This window comes from Geotrypetes seraphini, chromosome 6, assembly GCF_902459505.1.
Source record: "Geotrypetes seraphini chromosome 6, aGeoSer1.1, whole genome shotgun sequence".
In the NCBI taxonomy this organism is placed as follows: Eukaryota; Metazoa; Chordata; class Amphibia; order Gymnophiona; family Dermophiidae; genus Geotrypetes; species Geotrypetes seraphini.
This window is the reverse complement of record NC_047089.1, coordinates 65721282-65735103: the sequence shown is the minus strand read 5'-3', so window position 1 is coordinate 65735103 and position 13822 is coordinate 65721282. Positions and strand designations below refer to the sequence as shown.

The 13822-nt window shown below is 47.3% G+C and overlaps 1 protein-coding gene across 1 annotated transcript in view; it reads left to right on the top strand.

Moving 5' to 3' along the window:
- COG3 (component of oligomeric golgi complex 3) overlaps positions 1-13822 on the top strand; it is a 139543-nt gene that overhangs the window by 53288 nt on the left and 72433 nt on the right. The window contains exons 13-14 of the mRNA XM_033947430.1: positions 3293-3453; positions 11562-11670. Coding sequence (XP_033803321.1) covers positions 3293-3453; positions 11562-11670 — 270 coding nt within the window. The remainder of the gene's footprint in view (positions 1-3292; positions 3454-11561; positions 11671-13822) is intronic.

Sequence of the window (13822 nt, the reverse complement as noted above, 5' to 3'; positions counted from 1 at the left end):
TCATGATATCCTCCTTTATTCTTATAATTACAGCATTTAAGATAGTATAAGTTTTAAATTCAAGTCTAAATTTTTGTTTTTTCTCTGGTAGAGAAGGGACTGGTAAGACTGCTCCCATTGCTTCTGCTCACAATGAACTGAGCAGGTACAAAGCATAGGGCAGAATTAGAAGGCTTAGATCCTACTTTCCTGCTTCCGTCCACATCCTCTGCTACTCCCGTTCTCTGCAAAATAATCCTTCCATATCTTAGTTTTATTGGGAAAATTGAAAAGAGAACCTAGTGGATTGAATGGACTAGCCATTCTGTAAATTACAGATGCCAGCAAAGGTGGAGGGGAGAGGAGGGAAAGGTGAGGGGGGAAGAGAGAGAGGAGGAGCTGTTGCTTTTTGGACTGAAGCTCTCATTTTTTCTTTACAGATGCATTCTCACTCTTCTCCCTCTCTTCCTACTGAAATGATCTTGAGCCGGGCCAGGACAGAAGTTTTCTGGGGCAGAAGAGTTCTCCTGAAGAGATCCTAGGGAAAGAGAGGGATGAAGAGGTGTAGTCTAATAAGCCTCTTGGTTAATTTGGATGGAGGAGAGCCCTCCTTCTCTGAAGGGGGGGAATGTCTTATTTGTGACTAGGTCTTTCAGAAAAAAATGAACTTGTTTCTTTTGTTAGTCAGGCAGTCTCCTCATTTCCCACTGCTTCAAATTTAGAGAGAGGTTTTCCTGGAAATAGGAAATGCTAATTTCCAAGCTGCAGATAGCAGATTGGATAGGCCATTTAGCCTTTATCTATCATCATGTTTCTAAGCTGTTTTTCTTAAGTCTGCAAGCCTGCTACTGGAGGAAGCAGAGGGCTTGAAATCTCTGCTTAATCAGGTTTTAAGTCTTGATTGAGAAGGCTCCGTCTTTTTAGGCAATGGAATTCAGTGGCTTTGCGATGGAGACCTCTTGCATTGGATCCAGCACCCATGAGATGTTGCTCTACGGTCCTCTTTTCAGGTAATCGTATGTTTAGTTTGGATGGCTTGACCGTCCTTTGTGGCAAAGCTACTTCTGGATAGACCCACACCAGATAAATCTTACAGCTAAATAATACCAAGGAGCTCCTTTCATCAGATGCCTTAGCAGCCTGACTTGGTTCTGGTGGAGGTAGAACCACAGGGATTACAACCAAAATTCTTGGAAGCTTCTCTACAGATTAGTGATTGCAACAAACTCGGCCTCATTGATCAGTTTCCTTCTAGTCTAGGGGGTAAGTACCTTCTGGGAATGTCCTGGGCATTTTAATGGGCTATAAGTATTTTTGACCAGTTGCTTCCTTCCTCTTTCATTTGAAGGTGGCCAATGAGAGTTGGTTTGTGTGAGTCAGCTCTCTCCATGTTAAGGATGATGAATTTCCAGGCATTTTCTGTCATAATAGCACCAGGATTTTTTCATTACTGGGTTGTACAACACTGCTTATGGGTATTTAAAAACCCCCCGAAACAATGACATTTGACTGATTCGTTCAGCCACAAACTTGGAGCCCTGCTTCTTTACCTACTTAAGGCACTCGGACGTCTCTGGCAGTTCTACAAGACAATGAGATAGGGAGAGATAATGTCATGGTCCTAGGCCTTTAGGGAGCATTCCCTTATCTTCCCTTCAAAGATTACTGCTAAATGGTCTTAGATGGTGCTCCTAATCATATAACAGAATGATATCAGTGGCCCCCTTATGATAGACAGGTCAGAATAGGAGGATCATTTGACCCTTTCTTTTGTCTGCGGGCATTTTTCCTCTGGAGAGGAAAGCACATGAGAATCCCACTTTGAGTGGTCTTCCCTTCTTGGGACCAGATATTTGACCTACCTTCCTCTTGGGACTCGCAGGATGCCATCTCAGGATGTTTTGTCTTTGGAGGATAGTATACCTCTTTTGCATAAATTAGGCTGCTTATTTCCAATTGTAGAAAAGTCAGGTAAGGACAGAGACCACTGTGCTCAAGTTGGGCATAGATTTCCCTTGTAGGTTTCCAGGCCCTTCTGAGCTCAGATAGGCTCCTTTTGGCTATGGATGGATACTGAAAATGCATAGTGATCACTTTGGCATTGATCTCTTAGAGGTGTCAAAGAGATGACTATCTCTAGCTTAACCAGCAAGAGTTTGCAGGCACCAGATGGCCAACATGTCACTTGAGGAGGGCACATGAATTCTTGTAGACAGTCTGAACCTCTCTAGAGATGATCTTGGCAGAATAGAGGCCTTGCCTCCATTGCATTCTGACTCTAAACACAAACTTGCATGATCATCAGGGATAGTATCCATGTTGGGTGGAATCATCCTGAAAGTTATTGTGGCTTGCTTTCATTCAGTCTAGATGAAGCTTTGGTTCTTCCTATTTGTCTGAACTGATCTGGCATGAACACCCAGGAAGATGAAATTTAAAATCTGTTAACATTGTTTCCTTTCCGGACCAGATGAGAACTCACCCAGGGGAGCTGTGCAATTAAAAGAATAAAAATGATGGATGCATTTTAATCTTGGCATTGAGTCTTCTCTCTTTGGTTACTGACCAAGAAGAGACATTTTTGGCTGCATCAGATTGGGTTTTGGTTTGGAAGTTTGAGAAAAACCTTTTTTTTTGGTGAATTTGATTTTCTTTTAAATCTTGGATCCCTGGCTTTGATATAGATATACGAAAGAGCAGAAAGCAACACCAAACCTGTATAAGGGGAGTGAAATGAATGATTAGCTATGAGCTTTGTTTTTGCTCCATCTGCTAACAGGGGACATAACACAATTGTCTGGACTAATCTGGTAGGACTCGAGGAATTGAAGTCAATAGGTGAATTTTTAAATTTCACCATGCAGAAAAGGACTTGGCTATGTAGATTACCTGCAGATAATGTTAACATTCTTTATTTAGATCACTTCTGAAAGGAGACCTATTTTGTCAAGAGGAACAAGGTGGAGAGGGAAGGATGGATTTTCTGGGAACTAGAATGCAAGGAGCCAAGTTTGCTTAGAAAACTTTGTTTATTAATGTACAGATAGATATAAAATCATAACATTCTATGTATTCACTATGTATCATGTATTCACTCTGTAGAAGTGTGTTACCTCAGAGTGCTTTAAATATTTGCTTTCTTCTCAGTAATTGTATCTAAGATAATATAACAATACTGTGGTATATATATTGCTGTTCACACTATCCTAGGTTACTGACATCTTATTTTTTTATAAAATATCATGACTTTATTTTTCTTTTGGGAAGAGTTCATTTATACCAGTGGTTGACATTCTTTAATTTTGGTTTCTAGCTGAACATCTGGCTGCATTTGCTGCTGTGGTCAAGCAGATGTTGGAAGATGTCCAGGAAAGACTTGTCTATAGGACTCACATTTATATTCAGACAGATATCATAGGCTACAAGCCTGCTCCTGGAGATTTGGCATACCCAGATAAACTGGAAATGATGGAGGTATGGGATCTGCTGTCTTTCCATGTATATTTTGTTTCTTGTTATTTTTTACATTTTTCTTTGCAATTCAGAGGGGATGTGAATCTTTTGTTATCCTATCATTAATGCATTGTGACTAAAACAATTTAAAGGGGAATCTACATGTTAAAATTCTAGGTAGATAATCATCCAGTTAGTTGAAAGTATCCTGTGATTGGGTCACATTTTAAATTGAATTCTGAGCAATTTTACTATGAAGAGAACTGCTACTAAGAATGTTCATGTTGGCCAGAGCAGTGAGATCCTCAGGTTCTTCCTATGATTGGAGGTGAGGGGATATGCTGATTTCTTAAACTGGTTTTCTGCTTTTGACACAAAATGACCTGGACCAAATACCACTCACCAGGTTAATGCTTTCCCTGAGATCATTAGTTATGTTGCATTCAGAAGCTGAGAATAATTCTGTACAAGTGATTATCACATCAGCATTTGTATAACATGTGATACGTTTTTTTAAAGTTCAGTATTTTCCTTTGGTTTGCTTTGTAGCTTGGGGCTTGGGGCTATAGCCAAACTAAACTAAAACAGCTTTATATACTGGGTCTTCAATCATAACTAGTAACAAAGTAATTTAACCATTAATGTTTGTGGAGCTCTTAGCCAAAGTTTTCATGTGAAAGGAAAATTGTGCATTCCAGAATAGAGCATTATTTATGCACAAGAAAGGATAATGCTTTTTCATTTCTTTCAATAGTACTGTGCGTGCTTTCCCTCCCTTAAGTTTTAGTTCTTTACTAATGCGCCGCGAAGGTAAGGGGAAGAGAGGGAGATTCTCGGGCCATTGAAGGGTGGTGAGGTGGCAAGAGGGAAGGGTGGATGCTGTGGGGACGGGGATAGGGCGGTGAAGAGGATGGTGGGGACTGGGTGGTGAAGGGGATGGCGGGGATGTGGTGGTGAAGGGGACGGTGGTCCGGTGAGAGGGCAGTGACGGGGACAAATTTTTTTCCCCGTGTCATTCTCTACCCTTAGGTTCCACCCTTTGTATTTTTCTCTCAGCCTGTATCCATTTTCCTGGAATGTTCAGCCCTTGGCTTTTTCTGTTCTTTTCTCTAGGGTGGCTACCTTCCAATATTTGCACCTCCTTTCTTTCTGTTCACCTGCTTTCTACACTTCTGCCTTATAGAGCTCTCGCTCCCCAATCTCAGCCTTCACTACCTTCCCTGTATTCTCCCCTTAATTCCCAGGCAAACATATACCTTACTTCTTTAGCACTCTCCAGACCAGTAGAGGTTAACTTTACGAATGGGTATATATCTAATCATGACCAGCAGGTGGAGACTGAAAACAAAACTTTGGGACAGTATATACTATCCTCCCTTCTCTATTTCCCTCAGTCTTCTTTCAGTCTCCAGCAGGTGTTGAGTGATCTGTACCCATCTCTCTTGGTAGGGCTGTTGGAATTTGTTTAGGGGTTTATTGTCCCTGTTTTTGGCCGGACGGAGCTTGGTCGGGCCCTGTTTGGGGGTCCGTCCGACCTCGGGGGTGTCAAACCCGGCGGGTCACGAGCGGGGTCCCTCCCCCCACTTCCTCCACCTCCCCACATTTTTTTAGAGGAGCCTCAGCAGTAAGCCTTGCCCCCTAAGTCAAGCAAGGCATATTGCTTCGAGAGCCTGTGGAGTCTGTTCTGTAAAAAAAAAAAAAAAAAAAAAATCCTGAGGTAGTGCTGGTCTGAAGGGTTGTTTCCCTTTAAGAAAACTGTATTTTACTGTATTTTTTCATGTAACCAGCACTTTTTTATAGCTAGGTCGCGTCTGGAGCAATTGTGCCCTTCTCCGGGGGAGTAGGCCACAATTTTAGTCCAGCCGCGAGGCACTCGCGGCCGGCCTGAACTCGGCGGTTTGGGTCGGTGAGGTGGTGGAGCTCCGTCGGCAGCGGCTGCAGGCGCCCAGAGCTCCCCGCCGATGGTGCCTCGCGAGTCGGCTTGGAGCAGTGGGGAAGCCCGGTCTTCCACAACCGCCCACGGAGGGATTCCCCGAAGGATTCCCTCTCAGCTGATTTTTTGACAGCTGATGCCGACTTGCCTGTCTTAGCGGCTGGGACTGTTCAGTCTTCTCAGCCGCTACAGGCCATGGAGGGAGCATTTTTGGCGGGAACTTCGCCATTTTCTTTGTCTGGCCCCTCCATTTTGTCTGCAACCTCAGGTGACCTTCCCCCTGTATGGCGAACACAGGGGCAGGTTTCAGCATGGACCCCTGCTGGGGCAGGGAGTCCCTGGGGACCCCCAGGGGTTTTTTGCCCCCAATTTATTTTCTTTCTTTGTGCGGACTTTTGGGGGTCCCACGTGCGCCTGGGGGGTTTCGGGGGGGGTTTCCCTCCGCGCCCCCTATGGCTTTGCCTCCCTCTTTTCGTTTGGCGTCCCCTCTTCCTCCTCCCTCATCCAAGCGCCCGCGGGGGGGCTTGGATTGCGAATTGGTGGGCGGAGGAGCGTGTTGGCCTGGTGGAGGACCTGGCTGCTTTGGCGGGCTTCCAGGATCCTCTAGAGGGGACGCCTGTTGGCAGCGGGGCGGCGGGTTTCCCGTCTTCCAGAGCAGATGCGTCCGTGGTGCGCATTTTTATTCAGAGGGATGAGCTTTTAGACCTGTGTAGCAGGTCTCCTTGGTGCTGCATTTTTGCAGTGGCGCCGCCGGAGACCCCGCGTATGGGGGCCCCTCTGCTTCAGGGGGTCTGTCCTGGTTCCCGCTCTTTTCCTGTGCGTCAGGATTTGCGGGATTTTGTGTTGGCGCAGTGGCCTATGGGCGCAGTTTCGTTTGGTGTGCGCCTTGGCTCTTGGGTATCCCGTCCCGGAGGGAGGTAGGGCTACCTTAATTTCGCCAATGGGGAACGCGGTGGTCTCGGCACTTCCTAAGCGGCATACCGTGCCTGTTATGGACGGTTCTGCTCTTAGGGTCTCGGAGGCGCGTGCGTTAGAGACTCTTCTTAAGTATGATTTTGATGTCTCTGCCTTTGGGGTCCAGGCGGCTGTTTGTGGGGAGCTAGTCGCTCGCGCCGTGTTTCGGTGGGCTGAGCGTGTCCTGGATCGGGAGTCTGATGACTGGTCTCTAGTGGATCAGGAGGTAGCGAAGATTGCGATGGCTGCCTCATTCCTCTCAGATGCTCTTTATGACTTGGTGCGGATTTCGGCTATGGCATGGCCGCGCGGCGTATTTTGTGGCTGCGCGCTTGGGCGGCGGATTCTGCGTCCAAAGCTAAGTTTACTAAAGTTCCCTTTAGGGGGTCTTTTTGTTTGGAGAGGAATTAGATGAGTTGATTCAGACTCTGACGGACTCGAAGGTGCCCCGTCTGCCTGAGGACCGTGCCCGCCCTGCGTCTAGGTGTGGGGCTGCCCGGGGGCGTTTGCGGGAATTTCGCAAGTATCGCCCGGGGCGTGGGGCTGCTTCTTTCCCGGCTCAGGGTTTTTCCCGGGGTCGGTTCTTCCAGCGCATGCAGCCCTTTCGGGGGGCCCGTCGGGGGGCAGGGAATCCCTCCGCCGGTTCCCCCGCTTCCCGTCCTGCGCAATGACTCCTTGCCGGCGCCCCCTTTGGTTCCGGTGGGGGCCCGGCTGCGCAAATTTTTCCCCAAATGGGCCGAGATCGCGTCCGATCAGTGGGTCCTTGAGGTGGTGCGGGACGGTTATGCTCTGGAGTTTACCCGCTCTCTGCCGGACCTTTTCCTCGCTTCTCCATGTCAGACTCCATGGAAGACGCAGGCTTTTCGTCAGACCCTTCAGCGTTTGCTAGATCTCGAGGCAGTGGTGCCGGTGTCCCCTACGGAGTGGGGCACCGGCAGGTACTCCATTTACTTTGTGGTGGCCATAAAGGAGGGGACCTTTCGGCCCATCCTGGATGTCTCTCGATCTGACGGAGGCCTACTTGCAGGTTCCAATTCGGGCCTCTCATCAGCACTTCCTTCGCTTTGCGATCTTGGGGCGGCACTTTCAGTTCTGTGCGCTTCCCTTTGGTCTGGCCACGGCTCCTCGGACGTTCACCACGGTAATGGTGGTCGTCGCGGCAGCCTTGCGGTCGGTGGGCATCCTGGTTCTCCCCTACCTGGACGACTGGTTGATTCGGGCAAAGTCGTTGCAGGAGAGCTCCCGGGTTACGGCTCGGGTGGTGGAGTTTCTCCGGTCGCTGGGCTGGGTGGTCAACCTTTCCAAGAGTCGGTTGGTCCCGGCTCAGCGTCTGGAGTGCCTTGGGGTTATGTTCGACATCTCCTTGGGGAAGGTCTTCCTTCCAGAGGCCCGGGTGAGCAAATTGCAATCTCAGATTCGCCTGCTTTTGGCGTCCCGGGGTCCTCGGGCGCGAGATTTCCTCCAAGTCCTGGGGTCAATGGCGGCGTCCCTGGACGTGGTGAGGTGGGCGCGGGCCCACATGCGTCCTCTTCAGTATGCTCTGCTCCGGAGGTGGTCTCCCCGGAGGCAAGATTTGGATGTTCCGGTTCCCCTGCGAGGCTTGGCGCGCTGCAGTCTGCGCTGGTGGCTCCGGACCCCTCACCTGGTTCAGGGGGTGGGTCTGGATCTCCCGCAGTGGACGGTGCTCCTTACGGATGCGAGTCTCCTCGGTTGGGGGGCTCAGTTTATGGGCCACTCAGCTCGGGGCACCTGGTCCGCGGAGGAGGCCTCCTGGTCGATCAACGAGTTGGAGACCAGAGAGGTCAGGCTGGCGCTGTTAGCTTTCCACTCCCTTTTGCTGGGCAAGTCGGTCAGAGTCCTGTCGGACAATGCCACGGCGGTGGCTTATGTCAATCGTCAGAGGGGCACCAAGAGCACTCCTGTGGCGCAGGAGGCGGCTCGGCTCATGGTTTGGGCGGAGTCCCATCTTCTGGACCTCTCGGCTTCTCATATAGCCGGGGTAGAAAATGTTCAGGCAGACTTCCTCAGTCGTCACTTCCTGGATCCAGGAGAGTGGTTTCTCGGCGCCGGAGCGTTTCGGTTGATAGTGCAAGATTGGGGGCAGCCCCTGATGGACCTGATGGCCACGAGTGGCAGCGCCAAAGTGCCCCGCTTCTTCAGTCGTCGCAGGGAAGGGCTGGCCGAGGGTCTGGATGCTCTGGTCCAGCCGTGGCCAACGGAGGGGCTGTTGTATGTGTTCCCTCCTTAGCCGCTGGTGGGCAGAGTGCTTCTTCGCATTGTTCACCATCCGGGTTTGGTGGTGCTGGTGGCTCCGGATTGGCCTCGATGTCCGTGGTATGCGGATCTGGTGAGACACCTGGTGGCGGTTCCTCTTCCTCTGCCTCTCTCGGACGACCTTCTGATGCAGGGTCCCATTCCCTTGTTCGACCCGTCTCTCTTCTGTCTTACGGCGTGGCTCTTGAAAGGGGTCGCCTTAGCAAGAAGGGATATTCAGACAAGGTGATCGCTACACTGTTGGGGTCCCGGAGGCTTTCTACCTCTCGGGCTTATGTGCGGGTTGGGCGTCTCTTTGAGGAATGGTGTCGGGCGCGGGGAGTGACCTCTTTTCGCGCTTCTCTGCCTAACATTCTAGAGTTCTTGCAGGATGGCCTGGATAGAGGCCTGGCTTGGTCTTCTCTCCGGGTTCATCTTGCGGCCCTGTCGACCTTTCGAGGGTTGGTGTCAGGTCAGCGTTTATCGGCTCTTCCTGATGTGATTCGGTTTCTGCGGGCGGCCAAGTTGCTTAGGCCTCCCCTACGGCCCTCGGTTCCCTCTTGGGATCTTAATCTGGTTCTCTCTGTTTTGGTGCGCCTGCCTTTCGAGCCCTTGGACGACTGTTCTTTGAAGGACCTTACTTTGAAGGCGGTCTTTTTGGTGGCCATTACTTCTGCTAGGAGTATTTCTGAGCTGCAGGCTTTCTCTTGTAGGGCTCCCTTCTTGGAGTTGTCTAGGGAGCGGGTCGTCTTGCGGCCTGTTCCTTCTTTTCTGCCGAAGGTTGTTTCTCCTTTTCATGTCAATCAATCGGTGGTTCTCCCGGTCTTGGGTGGTCGGGAGGGCTCTTCTGAGCAACGGCAGCTGCGCAAGTTGGATGTCGGTCGGGTCCTTCGCTCTGATGTGCAGCGGACCCAGGAATTCCGGAAGTCCGATCATCTCTTTGTCCTCCTGGCTGGTCCTCGTCGGGGAGCTGGCGCTTCTAAGGCTACTATTGCGCGCTGGATCAAGGAGACGATTGCTTCCGCTTATCTTCTGAAACAGCAGCCTGTTCCGGAGTTTCTCAAGGCTCATTCCACTCGGGGTCAGGCGGCTTCTTGGGCTGAGTCGTCGCTCGTGCCTCCGGTGGATATTTGTAAGGCTGCGGTTTGGTCCTCCTTGTATTCTTTTGTTAGACATTATCGGGTAGATGTTCAGGCGCGTCGGGACGCGGTGTTCGGTGAGCGTGTTCTGGTATCGGCCCTTCGGGGGTCCCGCCCGTGAGAGGGACTGCTTTGGTACGTCCCATTCGTAAAGTTAACCTCTACTGGTCTGGAGAGTGCTAAAGAAGGAGAAATTAGGTTCTTACCTGCTAATTTACTTTCTTTTAGCTTCTCCAGACCAGTAGAGGTCCCCACCCTGTCTGTTGTTGTTGTTGTTGTTGGGGCTGTTTTCGCGGGCAGTTTTTGTTTTTTGCTGCGGGTTCTAGTATTTTTCTAGGGCCGGGGAGAATTAAAGAACAGCGGCTGTGGCTCGGCTGGCTTAGCTGGCGAGCTGTGGGGACATTTTCCTTCGGGTATTTCTCCTCTGCATTTTCCAACAGCATTTGGGTATGTTATTTGTTACTCCTGTTCGGAGTATTGTTTTCTTCCTGTTTTCCAGTTCTTGGTTCTGCTTGGCTATTCGGCAGACTGAGGGAAATAGAGAAGGGAGGATAGTATATACTGTCCCAAAGTTTTGTTTTCAGTCTCCACCTGCTGGTCATGATTAGATATATACCCATTCGTAAAGTTAACCTCTACTGGTCTGGAGAAGCTAAAAGAAAGTAAATTAGCAGGTAAGAACCTAATTTCTCCTTTTCTCTGCTTCAGTCCCCACAGCACACATAATTCATCCACCTTTTGCCAGCCCCCACATGGTACTGACCACCCCATCTACCTTGCTGCAGCCCAGCGCTCACACAAATGGCATACACAGTCATCCTGTCTTCCCCCGAGACAAAGGTGGTTCGATGTGCAACCAAGCACCACTTAAGTGGGGAAGGAGGAATTCTGCAATGTACAGTTGCACAAAATCACTCCAGGAGAGTGTATATGTGTATGCTTAGGCAGCTTCTGAGACTGGGCATTCTCTGTTCAAATGAAATTAAATGAAGCCAAAACTAAACTCTTATGGCTCAGCCCAAAACTGGATCATCTCTCTTCTACTGTTTCCTTGCTGTCAGGAGCATCCCTACAGATTGAGTTCTCCTCTAAGATCTTGAGTGTCTTTGTAGATTCAAAGAACAAATTAACTCTCTAGTAAAAAAATGTTTCTTCAGCCTTCACATGTTGAGGAGAGTTAGGTCCTGTTTTCATCAGCAGCATTTTTCTGTTCTTGTTCAATCTATCATCCTTTCTCATTTAGACTGTTGTAACTCAATCTAAGTTTAACCAAGAATAGCCTGCAGAGGCTCCAATTCATTCAGAACACCACAGCTAGGTTGATTTTTAGCAAGGGTAAATTTGAGCACATAGCTCCGCTGCTGGCCAAACTTCATTGGCTTCTGATATTTTCCAGAATACACTTTAAAGATGCCTGTTTAATTTTTAAGATCCTATTTGACATATACTCTCTATTTGTACCTCTGTCCTGGGGGAGGGAAGGGGATAGGGTGGAGGAGATTACTAGGGCATTTTGGAAGATGTGATGTTCTATCTGTCTAATCTTTTCTTTGTTCTATATGAAGTTGGTGAATTCTCATTTATTCTTTGAGGGTTTGTTGGTGGACTTTGATTTGGAATAAGACTATTGTGTGGTTTGTGGAATTGTACCACCTGTTATTTTCTACTTGTTCTTAATAAAAAGATTATACATAAAAATGAATCAAGTCTGCTTCATGCGTTGACTTATGAAAAAAAATATCCTTGCTGGAAGAGCTTATATAGTGGTAGGTTATCAGCAGCCCCTTTTGCACACTGCCCTCTTGTTACTGAGTTGGAATAAGTTTACTGTATTGCATATTGTCTTACAGCAAATTGCACAGAGTTTAAAGGATGAACAGAAGAAAACATCCTCAAGTGATGCCTCTTTTTCCGATGTGCGTCTTGAAGACCAAGAAGCTAATAATGCACATAAGCCTGGTATGTGTATAAATTTACTGCTGAGACAAACCTTTCATGGGGTAATGTATCCAAATGGGTTAATTCTGTGCATATTGTGATGGGAATGAACTTCATCCCTGTACCAAGGTATGTTGTAGATTTCCAGTCTCTCAGATTTACTAATAATGCTTATCTCAACATATGCAATGATCCTAAAAGAACCACCTCCTGGAGTTCATAAGTTGTGATATGCACAGGCAATATATCAAAATGTGCATGGAAAATCTTTTATTGAAGTTTTCAACAACATTAAGAAACATTACACTGTTAATATAAAGGCAACAAGACCCCAGCCCCACTCCCACTCAGTGACCCATACACCCGCTCTGATTTGGTTCTATCCAAGGTATAATAAAATGTATTAACCTTGAAGGAGAGGTAATCCCCCCCCCCCCCAATCGACATTCCCTTGTCGGTTCATGCTAGATCACCAAACAGAATACTGCTGAAGACATAGTAATTAAACTTCCACACCTAGAAGACAGTTGCTGAAGATATTCCAAATCTTCAATACGCTTATTTGTATTTAGAGAACCCTTTAGCTTCTTGGGCCTTCCATACCATAAACTGATGAACTTGGTTTTTCCATTGTCAGAAAACATGGTGAAGCATCACCCACTCTCTATTGCATTTTTGTGCTGTAAAACACATTTTATGCTTCAACAGCCTTGTACTCTTGCATGCTCTACTACCTGATCTTTCTGTGTCCAACAATAAAGATTCAGGTGTGGTTAGGACAATGCTGTCAGGATGTTACACACAAAACGAGTCATGGCTTGCCAAAAATGCTGAATCTGCGGGCAGTTCCATATAGCATGATAAAAAGAATTATCACTAAGACATTTGCCACATATAAGTGGGGTTAAATATCCTGCATTATTGAGTTCCCTCAGTTCTTAATAGGACCCTAAAGTTGGTTTCCTGGAGGCTTACATTAGTTACCAAACCCTTCAAATAGTTCTTAACACCTTCCAATGATCTAAATTCTTCCCCGAATCCTTTTCCCACCTTAATTTTGTCTCAGTAAAGACTCTGTTCTACTCCAACCCACACAATGCTTTATATAGTTCAGTCACTGAAGCTGCCTGATCTGAGATTGCTTCAATAAAAGGATCGTAACTTCAAGTCCATCTCAGCCTTGAGGGAGTCCCTATCTAAAGAACTGATATAATGGCGCACCTGTGAGAAGGCAAATTTCCTCTATCTGTTGCTGTATCTCCTCAAATGACATGATTATCCCTCCCTCTTTTAGCAGGTTTTCTAGCATGACCAGCCCTCTGCTTCCCAAGAAATGAAGGAGGGGTTTTCTAACCCTGGCTTAAACATTGGATTCCCCCTCAGTAGAAACAAGTCTGCTATCAAAGAGTTGCCTTCTAGTTTACAAATTAATAGTTTCCATATCTCCTGAATTAATGTTAAAAATTTACAAACCTTTAATTTCTCTGGAATTTGGAACTGGGAACATACACTAGCGAGAAGAAAGAGTAGGGGAAATACAGTGCTCCTTCTAATTCTAGTGGCTTGTATATGGAGTCCTGAAAAAGCCAATCCCTCAGGTGGTGAAGTAAGAAGGTATGATTGCATGTCCAGATATTCAGTAAACCCATTCCCTCCACCATCTGAGTAATAGAGTGAATTTATTTTATTTTTTATGAGCCCGGCAGAATCTAGATAACATTCAATTAAGACTCCATATCTCTCTGCAATAACCAGATTGTTAAAATCTGCAGTACGTAAAGCCATTTTGGAAAAATTAATCATTTTTATTAGGCTGACCCGACCAGCTAGAGCTAATAATACATCTCTACAACTCTCCAAATAATGTGTGTTCACATTTATTAAATACTTTTGGCCTGATTCTGTAAATGGCACCGAAAGTTATGCAATAGGTGCCCTACTGCCGCCTAATTTAATTTGCTTTAATTGGCTTTAAATGACCAGGAGGCACCTACTAGGTAGGCATTGGAATTGGGTCTACAGTAAGGCACCTAGTGGCACCTAAGGTCAAAATAGGCGTGGTTAGGGGTGGAAGATGACCTTAGGTACTGCAAGGTGCAATTCTCAAAAGATCTTGGGCATCTGCATGTAGGCCATTAAAACCCTGACCTACATTATCGGCACCTAAGTGTGA